At 40.8% G+C, this 16117-nt stretch overlaps 1 protein-coding gene across 1 annotated transcript in view; it reads right to left on the reverse strand.

The window, feature by feature from the left end:
- Positions 1 to 16117, reverse strand: part of Stambpl1 (STAM binding protein like 1) — a 45870-nt gene that overhangs the window by 5797 nt on the left and 23956 nt on the right. The window contains exons 2-7 of the mRNA XM_041661509.1: positions 16017 to 16104; positions 9196 to 9413; positions 5471 to 5546; positions 4094 to 4189; positions 1869 to 2226; positions 829 to 953 (exon numbers count right to left, since the gene is read on the reverse strand). Coding sequence (XP_041517443.1) covers positions 829 to 953; positions 1869 to 2226; positions 4094 to 4189; positions 5471 to 5546; positions 9196 to 9413; positions 16017 to 16046 — 903 coding nt within the window. The 5' untranslated portion in view covers positions 16047 to 16104. The remainder of the gene's footprint in view (positions 1 to 828; positions 954 to 1868; positions 2227 to 4093; positions 4190 to 5470; positions 5547 to 9195; positions 9414 to 16016; positions 16105 to 16117) is intronic.

Here is a 16117-nt window from a genome sequence, read left to right on the forward strand (position 1 = left end):
ATTCAAAAACAAACAGAAAAGTTGACTCTACTGAAAGTTTCGGGCATCCGCTGCTTGGGGCTTGAAACCCATTTCTGTGGTAGAAAATACAGATGGAATTAGCATCAAAAAGAGCAATGGGGAACGGAGTTATTGGTTAATAAATAATGTGTTGGCATATTAGACCTACAAAGGAAAATGTCTCCGCGCAGCAAGGCCGGTTTCTGTGAAGGGACAAAGACTAAGTTGGCAAATGGGTGGCGTTACTCAAAGGCAGTCCTATGAGTTGTAGGGATTGCTGTCTTGTTTTTTATCAGTTATATGTAATTATGAAAAAGTTAGGATTTTCCTCTAAGAGTCACCAGTGTTTTCCAAAATTAAAAAAAGATGGCTCTTACAATTAAGTAAAAAGAAAGAAGAAACACATTGGGCTCTTCTTGGGGAAAAGGTGGGCATGGGAAAGAAAGGGTCCTGAAGTAAAGATCGGGAGGTCCTGGCTGGGCTGTGATGGGGTGCCATCTCCGGGCCCACTGGCCTTCCCATCCTTCTACAGCTCCGCTCTCTCCAGCCTCAGGGCCTCCCTACCCATTGAGCACGATTCCTTACATCTTGACTTGTAATCAACCAGTTTTCTAAATGTTCTGTTTCTAGTGTTTGATGGTGTTTCTGAAATTTTAGTGTTCATTTTTTAAGAATGCTGAGTTCATGAACAATAACAGCTATTTAAGGAAGTGCGGGTATATAAGGTTAATTTCGGAATACTTACAGCCCCTCCCCCAATGCTTTCACCCTGCTCTTCCAATCACTGCGACTGAAAGGGACCCACTGAGAGATGAAACAAGACCGTACCAGTTTGCCACAGAGGATTCCACAGGTCTCTATTCCTCTTACTGTGTTTGATTCAGCCAGCAGCAGAAATTTATGGCAAAGGTCTCTTGATAAAACCACACCCCGCAGGCCTTCAACCACTAAATCTAAGACAGAGAAAAGAGAAACATGACAGAAAACAAAGCTTTGGTCTCATTCTTCAGCACTGAATCTTGGCAAGCAACTAAAGCACAAATTTCAACACTATCAGCTGTTTCACTTTTCATAGCTCATTTAAAAAAAAAACGCTGGAAAGTAAATGCTGATTAGAAGGAGGGTAAACTGATATGTACATTTCATATGCAAATCATTTTCTAAGAAAGTTTATAAAGGGCCAGCACTCTTACACAACCGCCTTCTGGAACAACTCTCGCAGGCGCGTTTTCTTTCTGCACATCGGAAATACGCCAACGAGCCCACAGACCGAGCACAGTTCACTTTCCATGAGACACAGGATGAATACTCCTTATTGTGCATGTTATGGGCAACTTCTAGCCTAATGAAAGTGGGCGAGCCGTAAACAAAAGCACATTTTTCTCTGGAAACAATTACCAGCCAAGTAGCATGGCTTCCTACCGTGACTTTTAAATAGGAGCCTATGCCAAAGAGAACTGCCTACTTACTCCATTTGGGAAACTTGCTAGAGAAGACGAGACGGTACTTAAAACGAACACCAGGAACTGCTGGTGGAAACCCACACGGTTCACAGCTATCTGTTGATGAGACTGACACTCCACTGGTCCATGCTGATGCTAAACACTGCCCTTTACTATCTTTCTATTGAGCTAGGGCCCCAGCAACTCATTTCTCAGTATCTTCTTTCGGAAGTCCCCAGTATGTTTCCCTTTAAGACGTACGTGCGTCTTGAATAAAACACCAAGAAGGAAAAGAAATGCTTGGACTTCTCATTCAAAATCTCTATCCAGTAACAAACTATGTCTGCTCTGTAATCGGACAAGTTAGTTGGGCTGGATTGTAAAGTTAGAGACAGAAGGCGGTGCGCCTGCCTCCTAGTGACTTACTCTGAACGGCGCTCAGAGTGGCCGCAGGCTTTAAGGCCCTGTTCACGGGAGGAGAGTGATCAGCGAAATCGCTGCCATCACTTTTACGGGGCTGATCGGCAAACGCATTCCATGGAGAGTTGTTCTGGTGGGTGGAAAAGCAGGACAGTCCGCTTCCATCAGTCTGCTCAGACAGCACCGGGGAGTCTTGACCTCGCGTCTGGCCGCGGGCCAACTCTTGCTTCTTGAGCTGATCTTCGAAAAACAGGAACTGTTCTGACTCTAGTTGCTGCTGGCGCATCTGAGCTATCCGCTTGCGCTCCGCCTCTATCAGCCTCTGATGTTCCAACTTTTTAAGAATTTCGGCTTTGTATTTGTTCTGAGGAGATGGTTGCCAGGAAAATAAAAGTGTTAGTTTCCAAGCCAAAAACATCAAACTGAAATTATTAGATTCTTTAGTCTTCTGGGGGTTTGGGGGTGGGGAGACAGAGAGAAAGGAGAGAAATTCATAGGAAAATAGAAAAGTAAACACCATAGCAAAAATGCAGAATTTGATAAAGAAAGTCGTTTCTAAATCCGTCACATTTCATGAGATGAAGCACAGAATTCATGCTCTACATTCCCCCGTGGTTCTAAATACTGAAATATCAATGTCTTGTCCTCCTGACCCCTCAGGCAGTTTCAAACAAAGGATCTTGTTCCTTAAACAACACTGTTCAATCTGGCAGCTAGTTGCCAGAAGCTACTATTTAAATTCAAACTGAGATGAAATAAAACCACCAGGCACCCGGGTCACATTCTAAGTACCCAGCAGCCTCCTGTGCTGGTGGCTGCAGTATTCGAAATGACAGATAGAGTATGTCCGCTGTTCTAAGCTCTTTGGCGTGGGGCTCCTCAGAGCCTTTCTGTCTTTGTCTACATGTAGAATGCATTCATATGTTATGGGAATCACAGGGAAGTGGTTCCCAAAAGTGTTTCTATTTCTTCTAATCAAAAGTAGTGTTAAAAATTAAGAATGCCAACACCCAGTCCTAACAAAATATGTGGGCATTACTATAGTAGAGGGATACCAAGGGAATAGTAAGTTCCCCAACTGCTGTTGAAAGAAGCTTAGTGGAGAGCTACTGAAAGGTGCAGGGAGCAGAGTGGATTCACCTTATAGCCATGCTTCACAGCGCGAATCACTCTGAACTTTGTTAGCATTAGCAATTCTGATTGGGCACGGATTCTACAGTTCTAACAAGCACCCAGGCAGGCAGGTGTTGCCCACAGTCAGAGCCTTCAGGTAGATTTAACCCTCTTTCTAGCCTTGGCTGCTTCCGCTCTACCTCTCTGGAAACCTGCACGTGAGGTAAGACTGTAGACAGTGTGAGGGCACTTTCATGACCACGGCAGCATGGGGCACAGCTGTCCCATACGCTCCTCACAGGGACACCCTGAAGGAGTGCCATCCTCGCTCCCTCTTTAGTTTAGCTAACCAGCCTTCCAGCGATGCCCCCAAAACTCTGGGACTGTTAGCAGAGGTAATGAGATGGAAGAGACGCCAAGAGGCGGTGGAGCTGGTGACCTCAAAAACAAATGGTCACCCAACCACAAGGAAGCAAAGCGACACCTCTAATAATCTCTTAAGACCTAAGAATTTGTATATGGAATCTGAGAACCCCCTAGATTTACTGTGTAATCTCCCCTTTCAATGCCCGTTGGTCTCCTTTCACTGTGTAGTAAAAATCCAGAAACTAGCATCCATTGGAACTAGGATTATGTTTCACCCACAAGGTTAACTGTTCTATCTTGAGGAAATGTTGGACTGAACTATTTAAGAACTAAATTTAAATTTCCAAGGCCTACATAATTAAATACATCAAAGACATGCTTTTTTTTTTGGTCTACTGTCTGCCGCTTCTATTCATCTGGAAAAATAAATGTATCAGCCATCTGGCTCAAGGTTATGCTGGAATGACTTCGTCAGAGGCTCCATTGAAACCACTGTAGGAAGTCTACTTCCTAATGCACTCTTTATTAGATGTTTTAGGAAGTGAAAATACCGCATCCTTAGAGCACATGCTCAATCTGGACAGCTGCATGAATCTTTTATTAGCTTCACATCCTTACATCTTTAATTTTTAATTTAAATGCATATATTTCAAAAACTCATACAGAAATGAAATTCAAAAACCATTTTCACACACACACACACACACACACACACAAAACAGTGGATAAATAAATGTGCCGATTGAACTTACTTTGCTTTGCAAATACTCTTGGTATTCTATGTTATATTTCCTTATCAGGTCCTTTTTCAATTCATCTGTCCTTGGGAAGGCAATCTCCTTCAGTTTCTTTCAAAAAGATAGACACATATCAATTAGTGGGAATTTCAGTATACACTTTCCGAACATCAGCTGAGAAAGAAACAGCTGGGATGTATATTAGAAACCAAGTTAGAAGAAGCAAAGATAGCCTCAGAAAAACAATCTATTCTAGGATTTCAAAATACAGCTTCTAGCAATGAAGAAAATAAACTGTGAACTGTGTTTGTGTGTATGTGTTCCCTTTGTAAGATCTCCGTTGATTCTACAGGTTAGATAAGCATTTTGTTTAGGAAGGTAGCAATAGAATTTCATATTTGCATTTGGAGGTCACTTATTCTTGGCATGACAAGGGAGACAACAGGGTTGATAGTGGAGAGACATTCCTACACATGTCAGATGTAAAAAGCAGCTGAGGGACCTTTCATGAGAATTCAGAGTCCCAGGCTAGTCCCTGGATTCACATCTCCAGGGACGAGTGAGGGAGTCGGGAGCTCAGACAACTTCTTTAGCAGTTCTTAATGACAGGAAAGACCCAGGGAACTGGATAGAGCTCTATCACACCCTCCCTTGTGTGAGAGGAAGGAAAAAACCTAATGAAATTGGTTCACACAGGGAGCTGATGGTCCAGTTAGGACTAGTTCCCAAGTTTCCTCTCTTATCTCTAGCTAAACTCTCCCGGGAAAACTTCTTTCTAGGAGGCAAATGGTTACAAACCACTTAGTAACAAAGCTATGTCCTAAGAAACTTATGTTTCAGTGATTTTGTTACTATGGAAAAATCAAAGTATACACTTACTTAAAGTAAGACAGTAATGATGTCACTAGGCAATAGAAGTTAATGGAACCACTGTCATCTCTAGGGTTCAGGGATTGAAACATTGTCATGCATACAGCTCAGGCCTGTAGCTAAAATGTGGGGCTACTGCAAAAATCAGGACTGATTTCCAAAGAGTTATTCCATCCTGTGGAGAATAATGCAGCAGCTAAAACAGCTGAAGTGCATGGGAACAACCGGTCTCTCAGTTCTCTCCGACTCCGGGAGAAGCTGTAAAGGAATTCCTGCCTTACATCCGAAGTTAACGGAGCACATTCTCTTCTCTCCCTCTTCTTTTCCCCAGTGTAAATTAGACACCTTGAATGGCCACCATCACAGCCACTAAATGCATTAGGGGAAAATCAAAATGTCACGGCTGATGAAATGGGGTTTGAGAGTTACATTCATTAGAGGACAAGCCAAGGAGGAAGCTATGAATCAATCTCATATACTTAAGGGCATCTGAGCCCACAGGGAAGGCTCAACCACGTGTACCTTCATGATATCCTGCTTCTCCGGAACTTCACACTGCTGGTAATCTCGATGGCCAGGAAGCTTTTCTACAAACAATCTAGAGAAGAAGAAAACACAGCATTAGCATGCCGTGACAGCGAAAGGCCAGTGTCAGTTTCTAATGAGCATTCTTTTAAAAAATAATTACACTCAACAACATCCCCACCCCCCTCCAACCGAGACAGGGTTTCTTTGTATATTTGTGTGCTGTCCTGGAACTCCCTCTGTAGACCAGGCTGGCCTGGCTGGCCTCAAACTCACAGAGATCTGCCTGTTTCTGCCTCCCTGAGGGATGGAATTAAAGGCATGTGCCACCACCACCTGGCAACAACTTTTATTTAACTATGGTCTTTTCATCCACCCACTATTTCGATAAAGGTTGGCGTGTATATTATTCTGACTCTACACTATACTTATACTAAACAAAAAATAGCAGGGCTGTGCTGGTTACTTGTTTTGTTTTTCTCAACTTCATGGAAGCTCAAATTATCTGGGAAAGACAAACCTCAACAGAAAAAATGCCACCTCCAGACTGGCCTGTAGGCCAATCTGTAGGACTTTTATTTGATTAATAACCAATGTGGGGAAGCTCAATCTACTATGGCAGTTGGTCCTGGATTGTTTAAGAAAGCAGGTTGAGCAAGCCATGAGGAGCAAACCCATAAGCAGTGTTCCTCCATGGCTTCTGCATGAGTTTCTGCGTCCAGGTACTTGCCTTGACTTCACTTTGTGATGAACTGTGATCAGAAACATTTGTTGGAATATAAACCCTTCCCTCCTCAAGCTACTTTTGGTCATGGCCCTTATCACAGCAATAGAAAGCAAACTCAGACAAGGGATTAGGTCAGGATCTCTAGAGGCTCCCTCCGTGCTCTAGGCCTTCTTGGGCCTTGCATACTTGAACCCACCACAGCACCATCTTACATATGTGTAAGATTTTCAAACAGGGGTATAAATCCCTTTCATCCCTGAAAAAGACCCTAACCACCTTTCCTGAATTAGCATCACTGTCATGTGTTTGTAAAAACTCATAATTGAAAATTCATAGCTAACAGAACCTCTAGCGGACATGGTAAACAGAAGTTATTTTCCAGTCATCTGGGAGGAAAAAGATTCAGCAGAGGTGAAGAGAAAACCATACAAGGCAGGTGCCTTGCTCCCAGGGAAGGGAAGAAGATGGCTTGTCTGCAGGGGCAGATGTTTTTCCTTCTTATTCTAGGATGCATCCCTGGCATGAAGCCTGTAAGTGATCAATACGGATTTGGAAAATGAATGCCTAGCCTTTCCTTAATAGATCATGGTGGAATATAGATCATTTAATATGGGTACTTTGCAATTACTGGTTCACTTAATTTCTCCTCACGGCAGGGTGACATGTCACACCTAAACACAAATATAACTTCCATTTCTGATATGAGACAACTAAAGCTGGCAGAAACTAAACAAAAGATATTAGTTGCCCAAGACTTCAGAAACAGTAAAATCATAGACCCTGTGGTAGTTTGAATGTATTTGGCCCCCAGAAGTTCACAGGGAGTGGCACTGTTAGGAAGTGTGGCCTTGTTGGAGGAAGTGTGTTCTTCTTGGAAAAGACTGGGTGACACACACCTTTAATCCAGACCTTGAGGCTGGAGGGTACACCTTTTATCTGGGCCACACCTTTTATTGGGAGTGTGTCACACTGTGGGGGTGGGCTTTAAGGTCTTTTTCTCAAACTTTCCTGAGTATGACAGGTAGCCAACTTGTTGTTGCCGCAAGATGTATGACTCTTAGCTCCAGCACCCCATCTGCCTACATGCTGCCATGCTTCCCTTCATGATCAGAATGAACTGAACCTCTGAAACTGTAAGTGAAACACCCTCAATTAAATGTTTTCTTTATAAGACTTGCCATGGTCACGGTATCTTCCCAGCAATAAAAACCTTAACTGGGACAGACGCTCAGAACTTTCTCCTTCTTGAGGAGAGTGCTGGGGGAGTTTACACATTGGACCTGAAGGTGGAAAATACATGACCTATTAAAAATACAATTCATAAACTAAAACTTTTGCAGCATTTTGGCCATAAACTGTGGTTGACAGCCCACAGTTTCATATTTATTGTGCAACTTTCTGATAACCATTACTTTTTCCCAGTCAGGGTAAAGTTAGTCATTAATTCTTTAAATTTCCACTTTAATTTTCCACGCTTACTAACTTGGGAATTAAATACGTAAATTGTTTTTACTTTCTTCTTTAGTGGAATCATTAAAAAACCAGTTTTTTTTAAAAAATGTTTTATTCTTTCAACTTGAATGTTTTCAGAATAACATCCTCCCATGTGAACTACTGTAATCATAAATAAAATAAACAAAATATAGAATATGAGTATTTCATGATCTCAGTTGGGATTTTTAAAAGACAAAGGCTATGCCACACACAGTGATGCACGCTTGCAATCCTCAAGACTTGGGAAGTAGAGGCAAGAAGAACAAGCATTTAACTCCATCCTTTCCCCGGTACATGGTATCTTTCCGTCAGTCTGACCTACGTGAAACACTGACTTCAGACAAGGTGGAGGAAGAGACTGACACATGAGGATGCTTTCTGAACTCCGTGTGTGTATGTTGTGGTATGCATGCACCTGCATTCATATATACAAATGTACATGTATGTATAGCCATCAGAAACATATACACATACATGTGCGTGCACACACACATACATGTGCGTGCACACACACAGTTTTTTTAAAACAGTAGCAGTTCAAAATTTCAGATGGATGAATAAGTTTAGGGATCTGCTGTACAACATGGTATCCATAAATAATGAACTATACACTAGAAAGTTGCCAAGACAACAAATTTTTAAATATTATCATGACGAAAATCAGCAAGTGGGTGATATAAAAAGCTAATTAGCTTGATTTAGCCACACAGGCAAATAAAAACATAAATATGTCCAACTATTTTCCAACTAAAAACAAATTATTGAAACTAATTAACACGTGGCTTTAAACTAAAACAATGAAAGGCTTAGCTTAGAGTCCATCATTATTGTTAAGAAGGGATCCTCTAGGCAGTGAAATTACCAAACTTGTAACAGAAGTCCAAAATCACCTTCGCTAACTCTAAAGTTAGGATCCATTACTAACACACATCTGAGGATCCATTACTAACACACATGCGATAGTTTCTGATGGATATTGTGGTGTAGCCACTCTTGCTCAATATTCTGAAAGTTCTTTTGTAGATTAACTTCTTGTGTAAACAAGCAAATGCTTCTCAAAGGCAGCTGCTGGATTCTGTGTGAAATGGACTGCTGTGGCCTCGTCAGGAATCACACCTCTCCTATGCTCCACAAGGTGTCCCTGCTCTCAAACCTTCAGATCAAATCTTTAAATATCAATGGCAGACTCTACATGCTCTAAATGAAGCAATATGGCGCCTGCTCTCAGAAGGCTCTCTTGCTACGGGAGGAAAATGGTATCAAGTATGAAACTTATAGATGTGAAAAGAGCCTCCACCCCTCCTGACCCTCTCATCCCTGAGGCTCGTGGAGGGTATCTCGATGTGTTTCAATGCGTATCGACATACATATTCTGTTTTTAGAAAATGGTCAAACTGGTCTGAATATGAAAACTCTCGTGGTATCCAAACTGCCATGTCAAAATATCACATAAATATTGTTTCAATGTTCTCATTCTAAAGACCTCTAAAACAAGACTTACGTTATAAATTTGTTATAAAGAACAAAGGCATTTTCCAGGTTCCCTTCTTCCAAATATACAGATGCCATCCTTTCCATTTCTACTCCGGACCTGAAGTAACGGCGTGGGGTGATGTCTTCGTTAATGGAGATATTACATCCAAGCTTGCTTAGAGCCCGGACCCGCTCCTCTGGACTTAGAGAAACATCTGTATGATCAGGCATTGCAGCCAACTTTTTCTGCAATGAAACATTTAAATATCTGATTATAGGTTTTTAAAAATTACATAGCTATTTAATTCATGTAATTTCTGCACCACAAACCCAATATTAGTACCTCCGAAAATCCTTTTATAAGAGTTAATGATAGGACCAATGTAAGACCTATTTGCACAGTCACACCCGAGACACACATCCAGGAAAAGATAAACACTTTTATTGGTCTAAGACCTCTTCATAGGTTTCAAAGTATAATCGTGTGGCATTTCCTGGGTCTGCAAGTGTTTTAGGTATAAGCATCATGTAAGTCGTAATGTTAACCATTCTGGATCATTCTTGTCACAGGAGGGCTCACGTCAAGGGACTCTGAGGTTCTCCAGAAAGTTGCTTACATGAAGTTATTGTTAGGATTTGGTTCTATCCCACAACATATCTAGTTTAATCGGGAGTTTCTAGGGTCTCCCTCCATTGCCACTATACAAAAGAAATGACAAAAAAAAACCACTGGTAACTCCTGGAGAAGCCCTTTCAGAGAAAAAGAACACTCTCCAAGCCCCACCCCTGCCCCGTTACTTTTCTTTTAACACAAATCTAATCAACTTCCATCTAACAATAATTGCTGTCAGTTAGTTCTCAAGTGAGAAAATGGTAATACATTATGGAGAAAAGTAATTTCTATTTCTATCTTTGAATTTTACTAATAATGCCATTATGTGTACTCTCAGATATGCACAAAGCCTACACAGTCAGGATAACTGAGATGGGCTCTGTGCTTCAGAAATGCCAGACTCGAAGAATGGCTTGTTTTGGTTTGTTTTTCCATTTATTGAGGGCACAGTAGTAGATATTTTATGTTCTTTACAACTTGACTCCAGGTCTCCACATGTAAGAGCAGCTGTAAGCGATGTGGATGTGAACAGCCCTGGCTGCTTGCCAAGGCGGTGAATACAGCACTCAGACCACAGCTTGATTTCCCATCAGTTCAGACTTGTCTGTCTCAAGAGTACGGTCCAGGCACCTGCAGCATCAGCAGCAAGACAGCTGTTCTCAAAAAATGCAAATTCCTAACTGGCTCCACTGAAGATCTACAAACTCAGGATCTCTGGAGGTGGCTGGAAAATTGCTGCTTCAGTTAGTGTTCGCAGAAGGACTTAGTGCGTTCTCCAGCTTTAGAGCATTTGACCAGTATTTCACAGTCCAAGAATGAGGCTCAGCATCTTGGAGCCTTCCTTAATCAAATATGGGTAACTTGTAAACCCAACTACAGTGAAGGCAAAATGTTTGAATAAAGTTCATAGAAAGCTCTGAAAAAAAATTAAATCAGATACAGCTTTATTCTGTCATGAATAACTGAGCCACTGGGCAGAGTGCAGGAGATTATGTACATAAGAGTTTTTCTTATGTAACTTGATTTACTTTATTTCCAACTTTATAGCAAGTAAAATACTAGAAATCTGAAATGATTCTTGTTTCTAAAGGTTTAATATATAACAGAAGCCATAAGACTTTTCTTAAGGTTCCATTATGCTGAAGGCAGCCACTTCCTGTGCCTGATGGTACTTTTGGTTGGACCTGTTAGCAATGGACATGAAAGCTCTTTCCTGCTAATTCTTACCCAAGGAAGTGCCAGGCAAGGTCTCCAGGTAACTTTCCTGCAGATTGATGGGCATACCTGGGCCAATTACATTCCAAGAAATAGTAATATTTAGTCTTCTACATTCCCAAAGAAAAGAAGTTTCTGGTCCAAGTGACCACCATAAAAGGATACACAAAATTTTGATTCTCACCTTACACTTTCTGATCTATTTTCTCTTGGTCAGGAATTCCAAAACTAGAGATAGATGATGAGCAGCAATGCAATATATGCTCTTCTTACCTTAGTTTATGCCAAAGTAAAACACATTTCTTCCATTAGACATTAGGAACCAAAATAGAGCTGGCAGGAGGAATTAGTTTAAAGTTCTAAAGCACAATAGAATAACAAAAGACAAATTATATAATAATGTGAAAGTTTCTAATACAGAGGCCTGGAAATGACAACTGCCCTGTTTCAATCCTTGTAGAGTGTGTGTGTATGTGTGAGTGTGTGTGTGTGTATTTAACATCCTATATCCTATAAATATTTTTTTTTAATTTGCTGGAATTTGTCAAAGGAATTTTCTGACAAAGTCCAACATCTGCTCATGATAAAATTCCTGTAGAAATAAGGGATGGAAAAAAGAGATCTCAATGAACAAGGTATGTATGAGAAACCAAAAGCCAACAATCACATTAAACAGAAAAACTTGAAGCATTCCCACTAACATCAGGGTAAGCATGTTATATAAAATACCATGCTATAAGATGAGAAAACGAAATAAGAGATACAAATAGGAACAGAAGAGGCCAAGGTATCCCTATTTGCAAATAATTCCATATATGAGATACCCCAAGGACTCCAACAGGAAACTTTTACAGAAGGTAATCACTTTCAGAAGAGTGGCAGGCTATAAAATGAACAGCCTTCCTATTATACTGACAAAAAAACAGACTGAGAAAGAAACCTGGAAATCCCATTCACAGTAGCTAAAAAAAAACCTTGAAATCAACTTATAGGATGAAAACTTTAAAACACTGAAGAAAAAAGCCAAGAGGACACCAGAGGATGGAGAGAACTTTCTGGCAAGTAGGATTACAATGGTGAAAATGGTCATCCTACCAGAAGCCATCTGCAGAGTCAATGAAATCTTCATCAAAATTCTGATGCAATTCTTCAAAGAAATTAAAAAAGAAATTTTAAAATTCATATGAAAGCACAAAAGACTCGAGTGAACCAAGACAACCCTGAACAAGAGAAACACTGCCAGGAGAATCTTCATTTCTGATTTCAAGTTATACTACAAAGCTAGAGTAGTTTTTAAAAAGTTCAAAAACAGTCAACATGATTGGCTGAATAGAATCAAGAACCCAGATATAAGCTCATGCATGTTACAGTCACTGGTTTTTGAAAAAAATGGAATATATATATATATATATATATATATATACATCAGAGAAAAGAGCATCTCTAACAGAAAGTTGTTACCTGTCTACATGTAGAAGAATGTAAATGGAACCTTTCTTTTTATCCTGCAAAAGAAATCAGTTACAAATGGATCACAGATTCCAATGCTAGACCTAAAACTTCTAGAAGAAAGAACAGGATACAGGCTCAAGTAAGAACTTTTTGAGAGGACCCTGGTTTCCCAGGAAACAGGATTAACAATCAACAAGTGAGACTTCATGCAACTGAAAAGTTCCTATACTGCAAAGGAACCTGTTAACTAACTAAGGAAGTAGCCTACAGAAATGCATTAAAAAGAAAAATATTCGCCAGCTATATATCTGGGAGAGGACTAACATCTCTAATATAGAAAGAACTCAATAATATAAATATGAACAAAACAACCCAATTAAACAATATGCAGAGAGTTCTCAGAAAAAGCAATACAGATGGCCAAGGGATATTTTTAAAGTATCCACCATCCTTAGCCATCAGGAAATTACAGATAGAAGCTACTTTGAGATTTCACTGTATTCCAGTCAGAATGGCTAGATTTAGAACACAAAAGAATACAAATCCTGACAAAGATGTAGGGAGAAAAGAACCCTTATGCACTGTTGGTCAGAGTACAAACTGGTGCAACCGCTATGGGAATAAGTGTGGGAGTTCTTCAAAAACTACAAATAGATGTACCATATGATCCAGATACATCACTGCTCAGCGTATACCCAAACCATTCTCTTTCCTGTGTAGGAGACACATGGTCAACTTTGTTCATCATTGCTCTATTTATAATAGCTAGGGCATGGAAACAATCGAGATGCCATCAGCTGCACAAAGGGTGATGAAGATAAGGTCCCTAGATACAATCGAATTTTATTCAGTTGCAAAGAAAAAATTTAAAGAATGAAAATTTCAGGTAAATGGACAAGATTGGGAAACATTATCCTGAGTGAGGTATCCAAAGACCCAGAAAGACAAATGGAGCGTGCTCTTAGCCAAATGTAAATCTTAGCATTAAATCTTTAGATTTGCGTATCTAACTTGGAATACCTGTAGAAGCCAGGAAATGGGAAAGGGGTCATTGGTGGGATGGGAAGGGTTAAAACAAAAGATCTTAAGGTAACAAGAGACAGTAGGGCTCAGGTGATATAAAGGGAGGAGAATAATGGGTAAAGAGGCATAAATAGGGAGGGGATTAGGGGCAAGGGCAGAGAATGGGGCAAGAAGAGAAAACTAACACTAAGGATGTTTGAGAAAACCATATGGAAACCTGTTTTATAAGCTTCCTAAATATCTGTCTATCAAAAGAGAGAGAGAGTCATAAAACATATAATTATAGTTATCTTATCCAGGTAATAATGCTTCTTCCAATTATCGGAGAGTGAGAGATACAAAGCACAGTGCCAGGTGTATGATACCTCCTCTCACACTATTTTATGAGGGGTGTGCTGGAGACCTCCTACGCAATACAGGCTATCACCATTGCTCTTGTTTTTTCACTAGAACTTGGTAGTAAGACTTTATTGCTGAAGGCATTACATACTTTGTTAACAATACATGGAGAAATCAAGTTAGTACTGACCAGGAAGTTCCTCCCTGTTGGCAAAGAAGCTATTTAGGCTGCTGACAAAAAAAGGTTATCAGCAGTCTTATCCAACTATGGCCCCTGTGAGATACAATAATGACTAATATGGTGAGATATGCCCTTGGGTGCAATAGTGGCATGAATGTTGTGGAGGTAACCAACTGCTTTTCTCCTTGAATTTAAGGTCATAAGGAAATGCATGCTTGGTGCTAGCCAAGAACCCATGTTTGGGAGCTCATAGGACTTACTACCGTTATTTTGCTAAACAGACAGAATATGAAACTGCTCTCTAAATACCCATAAATTTATGCAGCTCTTGGACCATATCAAAGAAGTTTATTTTTACAGTGGATGACAGTTAATACAGAAACTCACAACTGGTCAAAGTACAGAGAATAATTAAGCGTCTATGCAGTGCTCAGCCACAAAAGGGACATCTATATTACAGACCCTCCAAGGTTCGGGAACCATAATGGAAGAGGGGATAGAAAGAGATAAGAATCAGAGGTCAAGGAGGTGTAAAAGACTGTCTTCCTGACATGTCAGATGCACGCATGAATTCAGACAGTCTGTTTGACTGCACAAGATCTATACAAGATGAAGTCAGTCAACACTCCAACATAATTGGGAAGAGACTCATGAGCCCCCACTTCTAGTTGAGGGGCTCTTGACAGTTGATGGATTCTTGGAGAGGGAGATTTGGTTTTCCTTGAAGGTGTGGCCCTCTGGTAGGTTAATCATGCTTTAGTACCCCATGTCCATGAGTTCACAGGCAGCACAAATTGGACTCTGTGGACTACATAAAAAGAGAAGGCATAACGTTGGGAGGGAGAGTGGGTAGCCACAGCTCTGAGAAGTGTAAGGGGAGGAGTAGGCAGCTAATATGATCAAAATACATTGTACGAATGTATAGAATTCTCTAAAAATTGAAAAAACATTTAAAAATATTCCATCAATTAAAAAATAAAGTACTAAGTCACATAGAAAAACACACTTTCACACATTCTTGCTTTGACCCACACCTTACGGTACTGTTCTTGTAGCTTTCTGAATAATTTTATAATTTCAGAGAAGCTGCTGAGGACTTCCCTACAGAGGGATAGGGATGGGAGCTTGTGCCCCTTGGGATCAGGAAGTTCAAGGTTTCTGCAGTACCTCCTTCTCAAGGAGTCTACGAAAGTCATTCTTGATCAGGATTAAAGCATTCTTGCTACAACCCACTTCAGTTCAAGGGACTTCTAATTCTTTATGCTCTTTATGTGTTCAGGGTCTGTGTTTTGTGTAGACATGGTATTCAGACCACTGTTGTTCTCAGGGTCACCGTTACCGTGAGTTCCATCTGGAGGAAAAATTTAACAGCCTCCATTTATCAAGTCCCCTCAATAGTCTGAGAGCACAGCACAAAGGAGGGCCAAAGAGATGGCATAGCATCCTGTATTCACATTGAGGGACTGAGCTGGGGCACCAAACAAGCACATTGCGTTCTCAAAGTCCTGGTTCCTTCCTTTCCAACACAATGCACTTCAGGGGATGCAGCTAGAAAAGGTGTGAACTCTGCAGGGCTGTAGAGGGAAAGTGAGAAGAGCGAGAGTTTCAAAACTGCAGGCACACAAGGAGGATGCACAAGCAACACTGCCAGCGCCATGCTGAGCACCTGACTCTTTTCCAGTTACTGCCACCCAAAGCAAACCTCCAGCTTCTATCAGTAGAGAAGCTGAGATTGAAGCAATCAAGGTGATGTCCATGCTGAAATCCCCTCCAGTATTTCTCGAAAGGATCTACACTCTTAGAATCTAGCCACACAGATTAAAATTTCACAGGTGTGTCAGTAAAATGATATTTTTGTCTGGCAAAGATGGCTTTATTAGTCACTTCCCCAAAGGACACAGCTGCACACAAAGCTGTAAGGAAGTGCTATGCTTCTTGAAGTGGCTGTGATTCTCTTCATGGTCGGTCCTTTCTGCTCTTTTGGAGCTTTCCAATCATAGACAAAGTGTCAGTTGGGAGAACTTACCAGCGAGTTCACAGTGAACGGCTGCTCCATGCTGTCCCGGCTGCAAAGGCAAGGTGCTCAGCTCGTGCTTCCTTCTCAATCACTTCATCTGTTTCAAAGAC

The sequence above is a fragment of the Microtus oregoni genome, unplaced genomic scaffold, assembly GCF_018167655.1.
Source record: "Microtus oregoni isolate MIOR12 unplaced genomic scaffold, Mior012 000012F_ref0000307, whole genome shotgun sequence".
NCBI classification, from domain to species: Eukaryota; Metazoa; Chordata; class Mammalia; order Rodentia; family Cricetidae; genus Microtus; species Microtus oregoni.